The sequence below is a fragment of the Centroberyx gerrardi genome, chromosome 11 (genome assembly GCF_048128805.1).
Source record: "Centroberyx gerrardi isolate f3 chromosome 11, fCenGer3.hap1.cur.20231027, whole genome shotgun sequence".
NCBI classification, from domain to species: Eukaryota; Metazoa; Chordata; class Actinopteri; order Beryciformes; family Berycidae; genus Centroberyx; species Centroberyx gerrardi.
This window is the reverse complement of record NC_136007.1, coordinates 31,261,076-31,284,097: the sequence shown is the minus strand read 5'-3', so window position 1 is coordinate 31,284,097 and position 23,022 is coordinate 31,261,076. Positions and strand designations below refer to the sequence as shown.

At 37.8% G+C, this 23,022-nt stretch overlaps 2 protein-coding genes across 2 annotated transcripts in view; both read right to left on the bottom strand.

Moving 5' to 3' along the window:
• kcnj15 (potassium inwardly rectifying channel subfamily J member 15) overlaps nt 1–23,022 on the bottom strand; it is a 327,817-nt gene that overhangs the window by 148,013 nt on the left and 156,782 nt on the right. The gene's annotated exons all lie outside the window — the stretch shown is intronic.
• On the bottom strand, nt 415–13,380 carry riox2 (ribosomal oxygenase 2). Its single transcript, XM_071926982.2, has 10 exons — nt 13,270–13,380; nt 11,790–12,236; nt 10,580–10,699; nt 9,709–9,837; nt 8,913–9,016; nt 5,049–5,151; nt 2,874–3,042; nt 2,671–2,759; nt 2,286–2,411; nt 415–814 (listed from the first exon to the last, which is right to left on the bottom strand). Exons 2-10 carry the CDS (start codon nt 12,228–12,230, stop codon nt 662–664), a joined length of 1,434 nt encoding a protein of 477 aa, XP_071783083.2. The 5' UTR covers nt 12,231–12,236; nt 13,270–13,380; the 3' UTR covers nt 415–661.

Here is a 23,022-nt window from a genome sequence, read left to right as displayed (position 1 = left end):
CTAATTTTAACATCTGGAATTGCAGGACAGCAAGTAATTTCCGTAGTTTCAAATGGACACAAATTACACAAATATATTGTAAATATTGGCCAAAATTTTTCAGGGGGAGCACCCCCAGAGTAAGGCTTTGGATTTTTGTACCTCCACACACAGTCTACCCTGATGGTGCCCTGGTGGTAATAATAATACTAATAGCACTACAGAAACTAGTAACTACTCTGGCATTATTTTATTTGCAGACAACCACTGTACAGAAATTGTGCTGTATCTGGTCTGTCAGTTCACCAAGACCTTTATCAAAAACAGTGCTGCAGGGTGAATAGGGATGGGACGATATGCTTATCTCACCATACGTTCCGATACATGATATGGGCTACACGGTTCGATACAACCACGATACGATGTAATAAATAAAAGTTCAGTGACAACAGTTTGACTTTGCAGAATTATGTTTATTTGTGAGACACAAATCTTTCTAGCGATGACATTGGCTTTCTAGGATGTAAACAATTTAAAAATGTCATTACAAAGTGCAAACATAACTTAATTGACATAATTCTTTTGGCCATAGCAACACTGTGCTGGATCTTCAGTAAGGTGTCCAGCTTCAATGAAGAGGAGATTCCATGGTGTGACAATGTGTTTTGACATGATAAGTGTGCTAGCACACTTCCAGCAAGCTCTCAGTCCAGAGGGCCAGGACCAAGTTGAGTTTGTCTGCATGCGATGGCAGCTGCAGCTGGGCCACGGCGAGCTGCTCCGCCTGCTGGAGCTGCCGGAGGGCCTGGAGGTGGGACAGGGGGAAGCGCAGACCCTAGGGTGGGGGAACAGAAAGACAAACAGATGGAAAATTGGCACAACCATTGCAAATAAAATACATGTAGTTAGTTCATGAGCACAGCTACACAGCAATTAGGTGGAAGTTCTTTGATTCTGAAGCCTTTGGGGTTGTATTAAAAACAAGGTCACAGTGTCACTGATGTGAAGCACCCAACACACTTAAAGGATAAGGCTGGTGTTTTTTAATGCATTTCTTACCATCAACAAATCCTATGAAAATAACAAAATCAGCAATTAATTTGTTTTGCTAACAAGACTCGTCCATGTAGTCGACGCCCAATAAAGCCATGTCTCAGTACCCATAGAACTCCATTGTATTAAAAAAACTATTAAAGACACGTCAAAGAGCCATGCCGTTGCTCTGGCAGCATATTTCATCATCGCGATGCACCGGGCCGGCCGACTTTTTCCTCAAACAACTTAATAAGCCGACCGTAAACACGTTTTCCATCTCAGGAAAGTAGTTCCGTAGCACCGAAAATAGTCCCTGTCGTAATGAAGAATTTGTTCCCATTTGAATTTGATTTGATAATAACTACAATAGCCTGACTTTTCGTGGTAACAGTTAGCGATTTTTAAAATTGAAATTATGTCTTTGTGAGCTGTATTTAAAGGTTTTTAGCTTACAATTGGAGCCAGTGACTTCTGGTTTGAAGGCTAAAAACGGTACGTGGGAAGTCAGAAAGTAACGGGAGTAGAACAAACGCATTGTTGATTTTGTTATTTTCATAGGATTTGTTGACGATAAGAAATGTATTTAAAAACACCAGCCTTATCCTTTAAGCAGTATTGCAGACCAAACAGTGATTCTCAGCATCCTGTGTGCCATGCCTCCTAACAGGCACTAGGGGCAGATGGGCTAACTGAGTGAGTGAGTGAATGAATGAATGAATGAATATGAGTATGTCGAAATGGCAGTACGCTGGGAGAGAGAAACTGCACGTGTGTTAGGACTACACAAGAGGATACCACATTGGAGTGATCCAGTATGGCACTACATAACCTGATCAATGCATCCCAATCCAGTAGTGTTGTGATCTGCTGAAAGCACTATTTAGATTCGGTATTACAAATGTATTTTCTACTATTCAGAAGTTCCAATAAGGGTGTGTCATGCATGTACAATGGTAGGGAGCACTGGAGCACTTGACTGTGTACAGGAACAATGATTGTCTCTCCATCATCGTTGGGGCTTGTTTTGCAGTAACAGAAGGCTCACTGTACATTATTCTCTTACATAGACAATATATAAAACAGATACAACTTTAGGCTTGCAATGATAGCAGTACCATCAAACTGTTGTCTGTATCGTGATGCGTATCATATAGTAGATCCTTAAGAGTACCAAGGCCAGAAAAAAACAGTATCCCGTGAAAGCCATGAGCAACCTGCGTATGTTCCGCCAAGAAAGCATGAATCAGTGTGGCAGCCTCTCAACAGCTTACCTGAGAGATGTCCCGCTCCTCCTCTTCATCATCCTCATCATCATCACCACTTTCACCCATCATGTGGCTCTCCCTTTGGTTCTTCAAAGAATGTAAGACAAAGACTGCCAACTCTGTGGCCTCATCCTAGAACACACACACAGTAAGAAGTCATTAAATAACACCAAATTAGAATTTAGTGGACATCATCTAGATGTGTTTCGCAACTTCTAAATGAATGATTGCTCAGTCTGGGCCAGACATCGATCTTCAACATATGAATCCAACACTAGTTTAATCCACGAATCCCAGCTTGCCATCATCAATGGCTTTTATGCTTACTGTGTGACAGTGACAAAGAACGGGACAAGAAGGCTTCATTGATTCATTCATTTACTCAACTTACCGTTCTTTCCTGGCTAGGCTCCACTGTTATGAGGATGTGGTCTTTAAATCTCAAACACACTGAATCCTCCAATGCAGGAATCCTCCCAGCTATGGCACACACATACACACAAGTACAAGGTCAGATTATATCAATGTGAACATAACATACACATACTGTATAGATTTGTATTTGAACAAATACAAATGCCCACACAGCCCTACATGGTGTAATATCTTGCTGGTGCTGGGTGTATGGTGGTAATCTGTTTGTGATGAAGTCTCTCCTCATGTGAGTGGAGCGTAGTTCTTGCTTCCCTGTTTCCACCTCATCTGCCAGAGTTCTCAGGAAGCCGGCCAGCTGCCCGCTGGTGTCCGGGCCTTCACTGCTGCCCTAAACACACAAACACATCCAGAAAGAAATACAGACAAGGTTAGCATGAATCCTCATTGCAGTGGATATGATGAGAGTGAGGAATGGGGGTAGGGATAGGGGAGGTGGAGGTAAGCAATGTGTTCTTCTCTCCTTTTGCTTGTACCAGTTTTTCTTTTTATTGTTTCATCCTAAACAGGAATGCAGCGATTAAGTGGGTTCGCTGGTTCTGTAGTTTAGGTCTACTGAACCCTCCAGACTAACTTTTTCCACTAGTGGCACTGGTGCTACCTTCTTAAAGTTTTAGTAGTACCAGCACAAAAGTCAGCAGCATCACTTAAATCAACATATTTTTCCTTTTTATCCTTTCCATCTGTGAACAACTTTGATTTATACAGCAATAAAGCATCCCACGAAGAAAAAGGGTTTTGGCTAGGGAATAAATACAGAAATAATAAAAGAGCTTGTAGGAGCAGTACATCTTTTACCACATAAAATAATTAAACATGCAGAATGCAACTGTTTTTCTTCGCGGGTTGCTTCAGTGCTGTAATCAAGTGCCTCAAATTGATTCACATTTTCTGTTAGACAACAAAATAAAATGGGACCAAAAAGTGTCAGGAATATGAAAGGCCTTTACTGTGAAGCAGCTGCACAAGTTCAATAAAAAAATGTCTGAAATCTTGCTTTTTTGTGGGAGGATTGGTTTGTAACATTGCAAGGGAGGACGGGACTTCATTATAGCTCCGACAAAGCATGGCAAAGGATCAGAAAACAGTGAGGCTACTACCTGTTACATGAATACTAAGCTGAGATAAAACAAAATTCAGAACGTTAGCGACTCTTACTTGATCGCACCTGTGAACAATTAATTAGTCATGTCATAAACATTACAATTTGTTCATGACAATCCACATACTTCCTCAAAATCAAAGATTGGCAGGTCAGCAGCCCCCAAGGCGGTGTGGCGCTCCCCAGACATATTCATATTCCTCTAGCATAAATTGCTTTATATTGTATGTTACCAGTTACTTACAAATTAGTAATTACCATAATACCAGATAGTTACTCAGAAACCTTGCCCTTTGCAAGACCTCTCCATCACCACTTGCAAGACCACACTGACTCCTGCCTGCCAATCAAAAACATGTTGTGGGCAGTAGTAGTCTAGAGGTTAGAGAAGCTGGCTTAATTGTGACTGGAAAGTTGCCAGTTCGAATCCCCAGAAGAAAATGAAACTGATAAAAGTAAAGTGAATGTTTTCTCTTCCCTCATCAAGTACTGTCCATTGGTGACGTTGAGCAAGCTACTGAACCCCCAGATGCCCCGGCGGAGCTGATCAATGGCCAACAGTAGAAGACTGCAGTTGTGCTGGGCAGCTCCCAGACAGCGTCAATGTGTAGAATGTATGAATATGAAGCAGAGTGTTGCTGGAAAAGAGCATGGAGCTCTGTCAATTTTCCCTAGATAAAGGTTAAATATAAAAAAAAAAAACTCTGGACAATTGACTGTCATGGAGGCCCACAGTACAGCCACAACTGATCCTGCAGGTTTAAATTCTACATTTGTCAAATCAAACCCTTCCTCCACTTTCCTATCTCTCTCCCATGATCATTCTTACTTACTTACTTACTTACTTACATTCTGTGGTAACAGGTTTGGTCAGTATTGTCAGGACACTGTGACCTCTGACCCTTGACCTCCTTAGTGACTCAGCAACAACAGCACCAGCTAAGTGCCTAAAATGTAAATGTAATATCACTTATGTCATTTGTAATAAATACTACGGTGTTACCAAATCACAATCCTCATGATTTCAGAAGTCTATACTAAAGTGCTAACAAACTTAAGCATTTGAATTACTTTGCCTGCATTTGTGTCACTCATCTCTTCTTTCAGGCAATGAAACATGTCTGTCTACAAACATGCATTCCAGTGTGTGAAATGCCTTCACTTAACATGCATTGGCCGAAGAATGAACGATTCCTGTACTTGCACCAAAGTAGGCCAGATCAACAAAGTCTTACCAGTAAGAGTGCTCTGGGCATGCCCTGTCTCAGGCTCCTGTCACTCCTGATGGTGTCAAACAGCAAACTGGGAAACGCGTCCAACAGCAAATCTCCCCATGACCTGAGATAGATACAGGTTGGGAGGACAGAAAACAGACTGTGAGAGGAAGCAATATACTGTATAGACCAATATATACACTCCTCAGATTGCACATAAAGAGTATAGCATAGTATCGTATATACAATGTTTAGAGTGAGAATTAGGGTTCAACCAATATGGGGTTTTGAAGGTCAACACCAATAACTGATATTTTTGTATTGAAGCTGCCAATAGCTGATATGTTGTGCCAATATTCAGTATATTTAAATTTTTATTTTTTCATGCTTTCTCTCCAGAATTTTATCCTCATCAGGGTGGGAAAGCCTCTCAAACAGCATTTAGACCATGGGACACTAAAACTCTCCATTGAAGACTCCCAGACTAATGAAGTTCTTTTAGGGTTAGCAGCTCTTTATGGCAGGGTGATGGATAAAAATCAACACTGTGCTACTCTCTGTGTTGATTTATCAGAAATGGCTAATACTCCACGTGTCTTTCTGTTTTTTTCCCCTTTGTAATGAAGAAAGAAAAGCCAGCACTCTTAATGTCCTTATATCATATATTTGAATGGGCAGCTATAGAGCACAAACGACGGACGCGTTTCAGCAATAAGCCATCATCAGCGTTGTGTTGCTAGAACAGAAATATTAAGACAACTAAGTAACAGCGTGTTCTATACCCCTTTAAGTGGTGACCCTACAGTAAGGTTTCTTCAAGACGTTAGGTCTTTTTTGAGTAAAGCTGTGAATGATCTATTGATCTGTCAAGATGAATATGCTTTTATGATTCAAGAACACCCGGTACGCCCTATTTTTTACACACTTCCGAAGATACATAAGAGCTGTGTGGAGCCTGTGCCTGGGCGCCCTATAGTGGCAGGTACACAGTCTCTGACTGATCTCAGTATATCAACTTACACATCAAAACATTAGTGTCTCAGCTCCCATCATACTTGAAGGATACTACTGATTTCTTGAATAAAATAGATTCTATACAGAACATTCAGGAAAGTGACTTTGTTTGTACTATGGACGTCACCAGTTTATATACTAATGTACCCCATACAGAGGGTCTGGAGGCTATGACCTACTACTTGAATAAGAGACAAAACCCTACTCCCCCTACTGAATTTTTGGTGGATATGGCCAAATTGATTCTCAACAGGAACTACTTTAAGTTTGAAGACTCATATTATTTACAGTGTCAGGGTGTAAGTATGGGAAGTCCATGTTCTCCTAATTATGCCAACTTATTTATGGGCAAATTTGAAGAAGAGTTTGTGTACCACAATAATCCTTTCTTTTCGTTGTTGAAATGTTGGTTCCGCTTTATTGATGATGTCTTCTTTATTTTTACGGGGACACTTGATCAACTGGAGGAGTTCAAAATTTATATTAACTCTAGAATGCCTTCTATAAAATTTTCATTAGAGTATAGTCAGGAATCTGTGGCTTTTCTAGATGTACTGGTGAACAAAGCAGAACAGTTGAAGACCAAGGTATATAGAAAGAAAACTGATGGCAACAGTTTTTTGGATTATGCTAGCTATCACCCCCCTGGTCTTAAAAAGGGTTTGCCCTATAGTCAGTTGTTGAGAATTAAGAGAATTTGTAGTACTGAGAACGCTTTTGAGGAACAAGCTGCTGAGTTATGTACACGGTTTAGGTCTAAGGGTTATGACGACAGAGTCCTAGATGATTGTCTGCAGAGAGTAAGAAATATTGACAGAAAGAACCTTTTAACTCATAAACCCTCTCACTCAGGGGACTTCAATATTGTGTGTGCTACCACCTTTTCCCCCATTTCTCATGAAATCAAAAAGTGTGTTAAGAAGCACTGGCACATCCTATCTAGTGATCCCCATATAGGTCATGTTTTTAAGAATGCTCCTATTTTTGCCCACAAACGAGCTAGGAACTTAAGGGATACACTAGTTAGAGCTGACTGTTACACACGTCCTCAACATTTCTTATCCAATTTACCCAAGGGTAATTTCCCATGTTCTAATTGTGTTCAGTGTAATGCTATGATCAGAGGAGAGTCTTTTTTACATCCACACTCTGGCAAAAAGTTTTTTATTAAGAGTAGGATTTCTTGTAAGACAAAGCATGTGGTTTACCTTTTGAAATGCCCATGTGGGATGTGCTATGTTGGTAAAACTAAAAGAGAACTTAAAAACCCGGATATCTGAACATAAAAGTAATATTAGGAATAGGGATGAGAAGTCCTCAGTAGCGAGACACTTTAACTCAGCAGGCCATGACGTGTGTTCCTTGAGGTTCCAAGGTATAGAAGAAGTCAGACCTTTGAAAAGAGGGGGTGATAGGGATAAGACACTTTTGCAGAGAGAGGCGTTTTGGATACATACTCTACAAACTGAACACCCCAAAGGTCTGAATGAGGAATTATTATTAGGGTGTTTTCTCTGAAATTGTCTGAACTTGGATTTGTGAAATTGATATGCAAACATTTTTTTCTTGTATACATATTTAAAGTTTTTTCTTGTTGTGTATTGATATGTGCTGCACTCAGTCCTTCTACTTTGTTGTCGGGCTCATATGTCTTGGGATACGCGGAGGGTGGCTATTAATTAGTGGCTCTACTCCCAACTTTAAGGAGAGCCCAGGCTGTTTGGGCATATTGGCCTGCTACAGCTGACTGCATGTTCTATTGGCCAATTGTATGTGCAGTTGTTTAGTTTCATAAGGGTTATATCTTTTGCCTGTACAAGGGGAGATTTAGCCTCCCTTCATTTCCATTTTCTGTGTAGAGGACCTGTTTTTTGAAATGATAACAATTTGTGAGATATATGTGCAGAGACATTTAGCTATATTTTTATCCTTCTATTCTTATATTGTATTTTTCTTGATATTTATTTTCTCCTAAGTGTTATGTCTATGCTGTGGATTGTGTATTCCTGGTAGCTATCCGTACTGAGTGGGGGAACCTGGTACGTTGATTTATCTTTGATAGTGACTTTTTGATCAGGTATTTTTCATATTGATTGTATAATTAATTGAACTGTATGCATGTATGTATTTAAGTGTCACTTCCGCTTGGAGCAACACAACACTGATGATGGCTTATTGCTGAAACGCGTCCGTCGTTTGTGCTCTATAGCTGCCCATTCAAATATATGATATAAGAACATTAAGAGTGCTGGCTTTTCTTTCTTCATGTATTAATCTTTGGCCGTGCACCTAAGGAGGATTTTCTTGACCGAGTTGTGCTCGCATTTGGCGGAGTTTGGACTTTTATTTGTAATCTCAGCACCTAAATAAGAGAACTAAATAAATGTTGAATGAAATGAATGAAGGAGGAACTTCGAACATATCAGAGGTGCATGACACTGACTGGCTGATATATTACAGTTATGCTGTTGGCCTCCTCTGTGCATTGAGGTTAAATAAAATATAATAAAGTCAGACAATTAGAAAACTGAAATCTGAGTTTTCACAACAAAAAAAATGGCATGAACAGAATGATCTGACCCTATTTTGTATTTATTTATTTATTTTTGCTGGAAAAATTAATCTGGTAATGTTCCATATTCCATGTCCATGTGTGAAAGCAACTTGTGTTCACCTTGAGATGTTGGACAAAGATCAGCTAATCTAATTGTCCTTTGATTCCAAGCAGACCACATGCCTCTATGTGATTGCTATTCTCCCAATATTCCTGGTACCGTTCCAAAACTTATCATGCCAAACCACGACCAAAAATGCCTCCCTTTAGGGTAAAAGGGTTAAAAGGAGAGCTATGGAAAAGAGGAGCCAACATACATGTTCTGGTAGGTGCTGAGGGTCAGGTGGGTGGAGTGGTCCACTCCCACAGGAGTGTCGGCCTGATGGATGGTTCCTCTGGGGAAGTAAAGAAGATCCCCTGCCTATGGAGAGGGAAGATCTTGACTCATTCATACAACATGGAAAATTCCATTTTAGATACCAAATGATATGCTTAGGATCAAGACATTTGGCACATACTTTGTTAGCACTGACCAGAAAATTGTCATACAATTATCCATGCAGAATAATTTCCATCAAATGTTCATAAACTCGATCTTACAAGACCAAAAATAAACTAAAGCTACACCATTCTTGATAAGGTTTCACCAGTTAATGTTCAGAGCTATGAATCCTGGGATTCTTGCAGTTTTCTCATGTGGGAACAGTTTGCCACTTTGTTTTGTTAGCTTGTACATGATGTCCAATGTGGGGCTTGCGGGCCAAACTGAGAGAAATCCCAGGATTCATAGCTCTGCCTATTAATTTCCAAAACTTTGAGGGTGCTGTAGCTTTACATAGAAAATATTTGGGATTTCATTATATGTAACCATTAATCAGACAAACCCAAACATTAAGTTACAAGCATTCAAACACCCTCACAAGTGTTCAAATGGTAATTACAATGACGGTTTCTTTTTATTTCAAGTGTGTATGATTTTCTTACGACAGCAGAACCTCAAACACGAGTGCAAATATGTTTCTGTGAAGACTCAAAAATGAGCTTCAAGCTTTCAAAACTAAGTTTGAAGCTTGTCAGAATGATGGTCAGAATGCTGAAGTGATGGTGCTGTACCTTGAGTATGATGTCGTGGGTTGGGCTGCCGATGTTCTCCTCTGACTCCAGACTGTATTCTCTGGCCAGGGGAACAGTGGGGCTGTAGAGACGCCAGTGTTTCTGCCCCTCCAACTGCAGGATAAATACCTGGGCAAGAGGTCCACCAACACTAAGACGCTGACATTGTATGCCTGTCACTTGCACTTGGAATAACCTGCTGCCTGCTGACCGGAACTGCCAAAAAAGGGCTTCCCAAAAGCATCTAAGATCATCTTTAACCTCTTGTAAGCCAGTAGAGCAAAGACTCTTTTAATGCAAAGACTCTTTTAGGGAAACACTAACCAGTGACTTCTGTGTCAGTCTGTACTCCAAAAATGTTTCTATTTCCGCCATGCTGTGTCTATAAATCTTGCTCTCAGGAGTCTATTCAAAGTGGCTGAATTAGTACAACTTTTATGGGAAAAATGGTTCAAAACCCATTTCTACAACCTAAATATGAGGTTTGAGTAACATATAATGAGGAATGTCTCAAAATATTTAATACAAATTTGCCAGTGACACCTTTCAGCCCAACATAATACAAGGCACACAACATTTTTTTCCATTGGAATGGAATGGAATTTCTTTTCACATTGAAAAAGTAGTTTTATCTAGCTCATCTATCTCATAGATTTAAAAAAAATAAAATAATGGTAAGTATTTTACAGCATAACAAAGTGCACAATCGGGGCACTATTTGTATAGGAAAGTGGATATCCACATAAAGATTTTTCTCTCTTAATTTGATGACAAAAATATATTTTGTGCATTTAGGGGGTGATTTTGTGCTATGAATATGAGGCTACTGGTATGGGTGAATGTAGTATGGGTGAGTGGTTCGGTGTTGTACCTCGACATCATCATAGTGAGGAGGAAGCCCCTGGGACTCCTGCGGTGTGATGTAGACATTCGAGCCCACCAAAGCGCCAAAGAAACACTCCAGCTTCTCCTGGATCCTCCACAACTCATCCTGACAGCAGACAGTAAAAACACCCTGCTTCAGAAAAACTGAGAAAAAGTTGGTTCACACTTTCTCAGTGGAGTTTATTTACAACAGCAGACACCTAGACATTAGGAACTCAACATTGAAGGTTAGGCTAGTAAAATTATAAATTATTGACAATTGAAAAACACGCAATTTGTTAGCATCAGGACTGAGGCTTGGTCCTCAAGTTAAAATAATGCTGACACCTTTATTCAAGCAATCATTTTCCCATTGTCAACAAACTATGAAACCTTAGGCTACGTGTAAGCTACTGTTTTATAAGGTAGAGAACATGAGTCGATGATTATGTGAATGTTAAGCAGATTTAGATAAAAGTAACCAAGCACAAAGTGCTAATTTAGCATCATACAAGACAGACAACTATCTAGGCCTATGAATATCTGTACAAATATGTAGATGAGCATCAGAAAATCTAGGGTGGTAGTAGATGGTTGTAGTAGTAGCAGTACTACTAGTAGTAGCAGTAGTAGTACTAGTAGTAGTTGAAGTAGCTGTAGTATAAGCAGCAGTAGTAGTTGTAGGAGATGAAGTAGTAGTATAGGTAGTAGCAGTAGTAGCAGTAGTAATTGTAGCAGCTGTAGTAATTTTAGTAGTAACAGAGGGACAGAAGGAGAGATAGTGTGCATCTGCTCTGTACATTTTGCCATTAGTGTGCATTGGAAAATAATTTGCAATAAAAGCAAAATATCTTAAAAAGTATAAAACATATCGCTTGGAAAAGTAATACCAACTTGCACCATGATGAGCTGAACGTTTTCATGTATAATGGGCCTCATTTATCAATAAGTTCGCAAATGTGTATCTAAAGAGTTTACTAAACATCCTTATATCCCTTTAAAATGTACTGAAGAGACCTGATATCAGATTTGTTTGCAAGTAAGGCAGAATGACAATTTATTATTCAAATATAAAGGTTGAGTAAATAATAGATGAAATGTAAAGCAAATATTAGCCGTGACGCTATTTAGTCCAAGGGAACCAAGGGGATGATTGCCTGGCTTTGACTCTGTGCTGGTAGTATAGTGCTGTCTGGTCCTGTATCGCTGCCTCTCACCTTGAACCTCTGCGGCTGGTGGAACTGGATGGTGGCCTTGTTCTGATCGAAGTCCTTACTGAGAACATTGTAGCTAACACGACCCTTCTTGTTCATCACTTTCTTCTTGCCGTTGATGCAGCGACAGACGTTGAGGTCAGTGGCATATTCCAGACCCTGAGAGCACAGGCTCTTCAGGTCGGACAGCTGGAACAGAGACCGGTAGTAGGAGGCTACGCTGGGCTCAGACCTCTGGAGGTGGAGGGGCTTCTTCTCCCAGTAATCCCTGAAGAACTCCTCCCTCCCCAAGGGATGGATGAGGCTTTCAAACAGGCCGGCAGGGCTGTGGAAGCACAGAGGGGACGGAGCAGCGACGTGGTCGGCCTTTCTCTGTTTCAGAGGGCCGCTGGGATCGTCAGCGCTCCGTCTTTTGGCAGCTGCTGCTTTCCCTTTCTTTGGCATTTTAATCTGGGAAAAACAAACAATATTGTAGGTGGCATGCTGAATCAAGATCTGGCTAGGTTTTGTATAACACAGCAAGACTAAATTGTATGTATGAGCAAAATTGATGGGTCTAATCCCCTGAAGAAGATCCTATTGGGGATCGAAACGTCAATTAATACAATTGTTGGGAGCATTCAATGAGAGTTGTGAGCCATTTCTCTACAAATCTCATTATACATGAAAATCTTACTTTCTAAAGCCAACATTACAACCAGTGCATAGACTACTTTTGGTGCCACTATCTCGCCACTCTCGCTTGGATTTTTTTCTACACTCACCTTCCCATAATCCTCCGCAAAATTTCTACACCTGCTCATTCAAATGAATACAGAGCGTCACTACGCCTGCAAGCTCCACTGTTCAACTCACATTCACCCTTAGCACAAAGAAAATGGGTTTTAAGGTTTCACATATGCAGACTTAGACATTTCATACACCCAGCCCAGTTTTTATTGGTTTTGTTTTTTTCATTGTTCCTTCATTAGACCAAATTATTGAGATTAACAATCTCTTTTTCAGGGTAAACCTGGCCAGGAGGGTAGCATTAAGACAAACAAAAATGGCAGACAATCATCATACACCTATGTACAAAAGCAAAATACAATAAAATGACATAAAGCCCTATGTTTTCCTATCTCTTCTGTGTTACGTGATCATTCTGTGTTGACAGGAATATTGTCAGGGCACTGTGACCTCTGACCTCTGACCCCTCACCTCATTGCTACTGGTTGCTTCTAAAGTTGGTAATCTAGGAATTGAAGCTATTTCTACTGTTGAACTCATTGGAAGCCTATCTTTACAACAGCATCAACTCAATGCCTAAAATATAAATGGAAATACACTCTGTAACTTTTCAAAAAAGCTAAATCGACAGACTACTAGCTAACTAACTCTGCTACCACTAACTAGTAACGCTGTAAGTTTACGAATCACTAATGTTATATAACGTTAGAGCGGCAAGCTAAACGTGCAATCAAAAATAATTAGATTCACTAACCTTCCCAAGAGTGTTAAGGTTATGCGATGTTAAAGTTATATGATGTTAAGTTGATAATAAAGCGTTATTTAGAATGATCCATGTGAACTGAGCTGTGTTTCCCTCAATGTGTCCGACTGGAAACAATGCCTGACCCTGAAAACATATTAACGGTGATCACGAATAGCATCAACATTAAAATTAAAATACGTCAAGAACAAGGACAAGAACGATAACCATTTGTCTTCTCATTTTCGCGAGTTTCCCCACCTTGCTTTCCTGTAAATTATGTTAGGCTATATGATATCATCCGACAGAAGCTGTTTCACTGTATTGATGCCGTCTTCAAAATAAAAGTAACCTACCGAAAATATTTGAAACCATATCAAAGTAAAGGGTATGCTGTAAAAGTAAATCTATTTTAATACAAAGGCTTATGAAATTCAGTCGGCCAACATTGTAGCTAGTGTTTTTAGTAGTTGATAAGTAAGCCTAATTTATTTTAATGTGTTGCTATCAGGCTGCTATGGTTGCATGGCAGCTTTTTATAATATAGTCTAGATATCTATGTTTTTTTAATAATATCTGATTCATGGATGTGAGACAACATTGTTATGGAAGCCCACCAGTCACCTGTTAAACAATAACTTTATATATGTATATATATATATATGTATATATATATATATATATATATATATATATATATATATATATATATATATATATAATAACCAGCACATAACTTGTGAGATTTCTTTTTCTCAAATTAGGCTATGACTTTTTTTATCTCATAATAATAAGAAACTACGTCATAATATTGAAACAATATGACTATAGACTAAAGTTATCATCTTTAAAACTGACCTTCTTGATGCCAAACAATTACAAGTAATCAGAAGGGAAAAGCCTCTGAAACAGCATTCAGACCATCATTGGACACTAAAACTCTGAAACCCAGACTCATGAGATTTTTAGCATTGGTAGCTCTTGTTTGGCCTGGAATCACACCTGCAGAAATCCGTTTGGCCTTGAATCACACCTGATGGGACTGCACCATCACATTTTGTGGGAACTTTGGCTCAATTAAATATGCTTCCATCATAATTTAAATATACAGGATTCTCATAAGTGACTATCTGAAAATTAGGAAAATTTCCAGCACAACAAACACACAATCATACAAGCACGCATGCATACACATGCACACACACACACACACCACACACACACACACACACACACACACACACACACACACACACATCACAGTTCAACAATTTAAATGTCATGCTGCTCCTAAAATTGTATTCTACCCTTTGAACACAGGGTGACAGTAACTCACATTCTATGGTACAAAGCTGACTGGTTTAACACAATTTCCACAAGACAACTAACTACTCAATGAATTAATGACAAATTAATACCAGAAATAAGTACTGTAAGATAATAATCCCTGTCAAGGCAAATTAAGGCCTTATGAACAAATATCTCTGTGGTTGAAGTGTACCTGGAAAGTGAAGCAGAAAAGCCGAACACTCATACAATTCCAATTTTTCTCTACAGTGAAGTCAATCATAATTTCCTTACTCAAGACTCTACTGTTTATGAAATTCCTAATTCTCTCTGTCTCTCTAATTCACTCACAAACACACTTGCTGCAACTGTAAATGTAATAACTTCCCATTAATGTAATAAACCATTAGTAATCCTGTTAACTTAATCAATTCCCCATTTAATAAATATTACCTCCTGTTTATGTAAAACCTTTTATTCTGTTCACGTAATAATTATTACATTCATGGGTTTTGTTACATTAGCAGGAAGGTAAGAAATATCAGTTTTCAAAGATGTAATAATTGAACTGATTAGCTTATAAAGTCAAAATTAAATACATAACTGTAATTCACAAATTTGATTATTATAATTATGGTGGTACATCTAGAAAAGGGATGAACGTGTATGAATGAGGTCTTTGACTTACATTGCCAATTAGAGTGCTATAGTTTGCAGTGGTTTGAAAGTAGAATATGAGATATTGCATCGGAACCAAGTGTTAAAATGATAAGCAGCTGAACATTATGCAGGCCAGTCTCCTTGGAAAGTTAACAGAAAGACAAATGTGCGCATTATGCGTTAAGTGAGAGTCATTACATTAACAGGAGGTAACATTTATTACATTCATGTGAAATGTATTACATTAACAAGATTGTTACACTATTGGCTGCACATTTTTTATTACATTAATGGTTTATTACGTTAATGGGAAGTTATTACGTTCACAGTTGTAGCACACACCAACATACACAACCCTAAAGAAATACACAAACATGATGTGGTCGTTGTGTATAGATTATTGTCGAGAGTGTTTCTCTCCATAAGAACATCAGCTGTCTAAAATGTCAATGTATGATTTACAGTCAGGAACTATTAAGACCGCCAGCTTCAATCTCATTGTCTGCATCAGTGTCTTTGTTGATGTGAAGACAACCTCAGCTAGGGTTCAGTTACTTAAGAGAAACTCAGTCTTCACTTGTCAATGCAGACAGTACTGGACCACCCAAGGATCTTCAGGGTGGTTATCTAGTATTTTGCTCACATCCAGCTGAAGGAGCGAGAAGGGTGCGCATTATTTATCAAGAGGAATGTCTGCTGTAGTGTTAGATAAAATATAAAATAGCTTTTCACTGAAGTTCCTGAAATTCTTCTTTGAGCTTGCGGAACTGCATTTCACTGCGCTGAAGCTTTCCAGGAACTACAACCCCTCGTCATCCTTATTCTGAAATTCCTGCAAAAGAAAAGTTAATCTAAAGTTACACACAAAGGAAAAAAAACACAAAGACACATATTAGCACAGGCCAGAAATAGGCCATTGGATTTGCATAAAAGCACCAAAATTGGTATACATGTACAGTTTAATGCCCTGAAAAATGGCTAAATACATAACAGATTTAAATTGCAATAGCAAATGTAAATGTAAGAAATAAACATATTAAACAAAGTACAGGCTACAACATGAACTAAGTCGGCCAAAATATCCCAAAAAAATTCACAACATTGTGGTAAAAAATCTGTCTGCTGACCTTGTGGTTTCACTGAAGGAGTCAAAATGAAAATCTTTGTTTGGTCGGTTATGCTGACTTTCCTCTGTCATGGGCATGAAACTGAGAGAAGAAGCTGAATTCCTTTTTTAAAGTCATGGTGCTTAGACTAGTTGTGGTTGTGCATAATCCAGCTGAAGCAGTTTCGTCTGTGAAGCAGGCTGGGGGTCTGGTGTAGTGGTTAGTTTGTTTCAGAAGATAAATTCTCTTTTGTTTGACTGTCGTTTCACACACTGTTAAGAGGAGCTCCTTCCACCCAGTGCTTGTTCAGTAACCCTTTAAATCACAGGCCATTAATTACACAGCAATGACCAGAAATAACTAAGTAAAATAGTTGTAACAAGATAAGATAAGATAAGATAAGATAGCACTTTATTGATCCCCTTGGGGAAATTCAGGTGCCACAGCAGCTATTGTTGGAACAGTACCAAGGAAATCAAGTGCAGGAAGGTAATAAAAGAAAAGAGGTAATAAAATTAAAATAAAGGTAATGTACATAATATAAAACTATATGACAGTGCAAATAAATACAAATAATAAATGCAGATTCGGATAAGTCCATGGCTATATTCCAGAGGTATGTAATATCCGCGTGCAACATAGTCAAGATTTTAAGAGTTTAATTAGAATTTAATTAGTTATAGCGTTAGAATGACTGGTAATTACTGAGTAATACCATATACAAGTTAAAAAAAGGTGCTTTTACCAGTAATTGTATTAGACTAGTGGCACTAGCACACACTTTTTTCTAAAAAACTAGTTGAGTAAAAAAGTTAGAAACACACTGTCTCTCCACAGAGGGGAGGGACATTCATTACAGAAAGTGCCGACACCTGTGCAGAAATAATCAGTGTTTTTTCATTAGGGTTTCATTTGCTTATAATGTAGCATACATACAATAATACATTATAGATTTTAGAAAAGACATACCAGTACTGACTATGTACAATATTCACATAGGTATACACATGTACTCCATAGTAACTCTACACAAATAACTACAGAAAACAACAGAAACCCCAGAATAGGCCTCGCCAGGTAAAGAGCACCGTTTTTACTTGTGTATTACCAGTCATTCTAATGCTATAAAGAGCTATAAAAAGAGGTTACTGCTTGTTCTTTAAGCAGCAGTATTTCTTAGCCTTACAGCATGTCAGAACAGTACTGACTGCACAGTATATCACACTTTAAAATATATATTGTCTATGTCTATTCTTTACATTTGAAGGGTGTTTATTTATGCTGTTAACATTTATTTGTATCTTTTTGTTCAATTGCTTAATAATGTCAGAGCAGAACAATATAAAAAAATTACATTTATGTCTTTTTTGGTAGTGTTCACTAATATAATATGGTAGGATATAGTGTGATGTGTCTGTGTTGGGCTGCCTAGTGGTAGTTGAATAAACAGTGAGTCTTCTGTAATATATTGGTCAAGGGTGATCAAACGAAGGATTACATAATGTACACTGCCCCGAAAAAGTTTGGACCCACCTGATTGAATGTACTATGTTTTTCATGATCTTAAAGCCATTTTGATCTGAAGGCTTCTGCTTAAATGCTTGAAATTTGTTTCTTAGACAAATATAATGAAGTTGATGCCTATGTATGAATTTCTTTCCAAAGCCTTTGCCTTTCCATCAAGGCAAAGGGCGGCTCCTTTAAAGAATCTAAAATATAAGATAGTTTTGATTTGTTTAACACTATTTTGGTCGCTGCATAATTCCATTTGTTTTATTTAGTTTTGATGTCTTTACTATTATTCTAAAATGTGGAAAATAGTAAGAATAAAGAAAAATGTGGTGTGTCCAAACTTTTGACGGGCAGTGTAGATATACTGTACCTTCCCCCACAACTTCTGTATTTGTACCACCCCATAGTTCCTGCAGTGTCCATACCTGCTTTCCTTCCTAGAGGGCTTAGAAGCTGTTTTTAGACGGGGGGCCTCCAAACAAATTGCTTAGGGCCCCAAAAGTCTTGGGTCAGCCCTGAATGTCAGCCAGGAGACATGAGTTTAGCTTGAGAAATAAATCATTTCCATTTCTGTTTTATTACTGGTGATCCTTATGTGATCCTAATGGAATGCATCATTGTGTTTTATTTAAAAATGCAGGATGGCCTTCCCTTTCTGTGAGGCGGGACAAGCACTGGCACATATTTATTTATAAGACCCTGATTTGGAGATGACCTCGTTATATTTCAAATCTCTTAATCTGGAGCACTGGGCCCTACCAGACTTGTTCTTCTAACAACCTCATGCTTCAGGTTCCTAGAGTCAATTTTTCGTGGTCAAAGTCAAAGTTTTTGTGGAAAAAACTGCTTTTAGCTACTGTGCTCCTTACTCTTGGTATAATTTGCAAAACCTGTTAAAACTTGAAACACCGATACCTGTGAGTCTGTTTAGTGGTCTTGTCTCGTGTCAAGAGGTGTCTAACTACCTGTTTTAAATAGCCTGTTGATATGAGGTTGAATGAATGAATTTTATAATTAAAAACATGATTGGTTTAAGGGCACAGGTCAACAATGGCTTGTAGGCATACACAATGCATAAAATGAATGTATTCCGGTTTATATGTCTTAGGATTTTAGCATATTTCAGGTGTGAAATCTGCTTCTGAAAGGAAAGGTTTTAATATACAGTATCTCAAGTGTTGCTGTGTTGGGAGATGTTTTCATCTCTCTCAGCCTAAACATCACTCACACTTAATTTCTGGGCTTAGCCTTCAGCGCTGTTTTTTGATAATGGGACATAATTATCTCCTATCACTTGCTCTTGCTCTCTGCTGCTGTTGCTTTTATCTTTAATATTGTTAATATTTGCGCTCTCCTTCACAGTAGGGGTTTGATGGGTGCGGAGATGGCAGATGATACTGATACAGACATGCCGCACCCAAACAAAAGATTTTTTTTAAAGTATGTTACTCAACAGAAATAAATGAAGATGTCTGTAACAGAGTCTGCAAAAAATATAAATGCTTATGATTGTATTCTTGGATAGTGTTGCTATTTTTAAGACTAGGCCTATACCTCATAGAAATGTATGCACTTGTGATAACTCTCAATCCATTTTAACAAACTTGCTTATGTTAGTGCTGGGGACCATATTTAACAAATGGGAAAATAAATGTTTACCAGTCAAAATTCCCAGTCACTGAATGTGAAAACTTAAGATTTATGTTAAATGTATCTTTAGCAAAAACAAATGTATGTTCCCTAGGTAAAAAGGTAAAAGGTTTTGAGGTGCACACTGCTGATAAGAGGTCAAGTAATTACAAATAACACGAGTGGAGACACTGTGCAGACTCAACACATATAATCACAGTAATTTCTTTCAGACCTTTTTCTGAAATAAAACATGGGCATTGAGACTATTTGAAAAATGGCAGAATGTAGGTTTTGGAATGACCTGCCGTGTAATTGGACCCATGTTTATTAATAGGAACCAGAAAATGAGCCTGACAGGCGTAGCTCCGCACTTCCAGCTGTAGGAAATATCTTGTGTCATTTTATGATCTGATTATTTCAACCTTAATAAATCTTATTGGGGAGATTTGTTCACTGGCTGCGCGGTCTTGCAGAGTAGACGTGTGCATTTATTCTAAGTGGACTTGAAGTGAGGGTGTGAGGTGGTTGCAGAGAGTGCCACTACACTATTTTTCTTATCTTGTTATGGGCTCCATCTTTGTTTGGACTAGCATGTTTTCTTTCTGCCTGATGGACACATGTCCCCTCGGATTGTGATATCTGAATTCTGTCATGTCTAAAATAAACATATCTGTTATTACTTTTCATATGTAAGTCATGATGACTTCAAAATGAGTAAAATTCTAATTGTAGCATATATCATACTTTGGTACACCTCCCTTAGTTCTTTCCATGAGTAGACTAGTGACATATTTTACTAAGTTACTATAAATTACTGCTGCTTCAGGTAAATTTACTCAAAGTGCACTTGTCTAGAAACGTACTCAAGTAAAATTGAGAGCAACTCGTTAAAATGTATTCATCAACTATTTTCTGCATTTTCCAAAATAGTACCCTGAAAATAGCTAATTACTCATTTTGTCGCTAGCAGATATTTTGATTAGGGGTGGTCCCTTTTTAATCCTATCTATAAAGCTATATTTAAAGCGTATTTTTGATGTCCAGAATGCTCAAGTAACAAATCTTTGAAAATGACTCCAGTAGAAATAAAATTTTTAAAAGTACTCAAAAAGTAGTATTCCTTCAAAAAATCCATTCCATCTCCAGGTCATGATTCAAAACATATCTTCATTCTTAAAAAATAAAGAACACAAGCACAGATTATGGCAAGCCGTTTTAACATTTAATTACTCAAGGAAATAAAAATTACAAAATAGATGACATTGTGACCATTTGCCAGTTTTTGTGATCTATGACTGTGGCGATGGGAAGGATAAGGATGTCAGTAAATTTAAATACAGGCGAGTGAGAACGGAGGAATCTATGAGTGCATTTAGAGATGAATTACTAACACAAAACTGGAAAAGAGTATATGAAGAAGATGATACTGACAAAGCCTATGAAACATTTCTAAAAATATTCAAATCATTATATGACAAAAACTGTCCAATAAAGCAGGACAACAGAAAGCAAAATTATACAGATAGGCCGTGGATCACAAAGGGACTACAAAATGCCTGCAAAAAAAAAAATACCCTATATAGAGAATTCATAAAATATAGAACTATAGATGCAGAAAATAAATATAAAAAATATAAAAATAAGTTAACTAATATTATGAGGATATGTAAGAAGGAATATTATAATAAAATATTAGAGAATAATAAAAACAACATCAAGGGCATATGGAGTGCATTAAATAGCATTATTAGAAATGGATCAACAAACATAAGTTACCCTCAGTATTTTATTGATAATGATAAGACTATAAATAATAAGAATGATGTGGTTAATGGGTTTAACAATTTTTTTGTAAATGTGGGACCAAAATTGGCAGAAGAAATCAATGGCCCACAGCCAGAAGAGGGGGGGGCTGTTGATGTTTATGGGGATAGAAATCCAAGCTCAATTTTTCTAAGAGCAGTAGAAGAACAGGAAATTATCGATATTGTTAGTAAGTGTAAGAATAAAACGTCTACTGACTGGAATGAAATTAATATGACACTAGTCAAGAAAGTCATTGACGGCATTGTAAAACCACTAACTTACATTTGTAACTTGTCCTTCAAAACGGGCACATTTCCAGGTAAAATGAAAATTGCTAAAGTTATCCCATTATATAAAGCTGGGGATAGACATCACTTTACTAATTATAGGCCTGTTTCCTTACTTTCCCAGTTCTCTAAGGTATTGGAAAAACTATTCATTGAAAGGTTAGACAGTTTTATTGAGAAGCATAAATTGTTGAATGACAATCAATATGGATTCAGAACAAACAGATCAACATCTATGGCATTAATTGAGCTAATAGAAGAAATAACTAGTTGTATAGAAAAAAAGAAGTATGTAGTGGGAGTATTTATAGATTTAAAAAAAGCATTTGATACCATTGATCATGATATATTACTCAATAAAATGGAAAGGTATGGTATCAGAGGGGTTGTGCTGAATTGGTTGAAAAGCTATATAGGAAATAGGCAACAATTTGTACAGATAGATGACTACAAGTCAACATGTATGGATATTACTTGTGGAGTCCCACAGGGGTCAGTATTAGGCCCGAAATTGTTTATTTTGTACATAAATGACATATGCAGGGTATCAAAGATACTGAAATGTGTTTTATTTGCGGACGATACCAATATTTTTTGTTCTGGGGAGAATTTGCAGCAGCTTTTGGAGGTGGTTACGGCAGAAATGAGTAAATTAAAACGGTGGTTTGACATAAACAAGTTATCATTAAATTTGAACAAAACCAAACTTATGCTATTTGGAAATCGAAAAATAAACACACACGTACAAGTGCTGATAGATAATGTTAATATAGAAAGAGTATATGAAAATAAATTTCTGGGTGTGATATTAGACCACAAAATCTGCTGGAAACCTCATATAAAATATGTGCGAGCAAAGTTGGCAAGGAGTGTTGCAGTTCTGGGAAAAACAAGGCATATTTTGGATCATAAAGCATTGCACACTCTGTATTGTTCACTTGTATTACCGTATCTGAATTACTGTGTGGAGGTGTGGGGTAACACCTACAAAAGCACCTTACACTCATTATGTATACTACAAAAAAGAGCCATAAGGATAGTAAACAATGTAGGATATCGTGAACACACTAACATGCTGTTTTTAAAGACACATGCTGTGAAATTCATGGATCTGGTGGAATTTAAGACTGCACAAATAATGTATAAAGCAAGAAATAATTTACTTCCTGGCAACATACAAAAAATGTTCTTAGACAGAGAGGGGGGGTATAACTTAAGAGGAAACCTGAATCTGAAAAAACGTTGTGTTCGTACCAATCTTAAGAGTATGTGTATTACAATTTGTGGGGTGACTTTGTGGAATGGTCTTGATGTAGAACTCAAGCAGAGTAAGAATATCAAACAGTTTAAGAAGATGTACAAAAAAATGATTTTCGCGAGGTACAGGGATGAGGAAGGGCCCTTGTTTGTCTCAAGAATGTGACGCTCGCTGATGATGATGTTGTTATTGTTTTTGTTTTGTTTTTTGTTTTGGG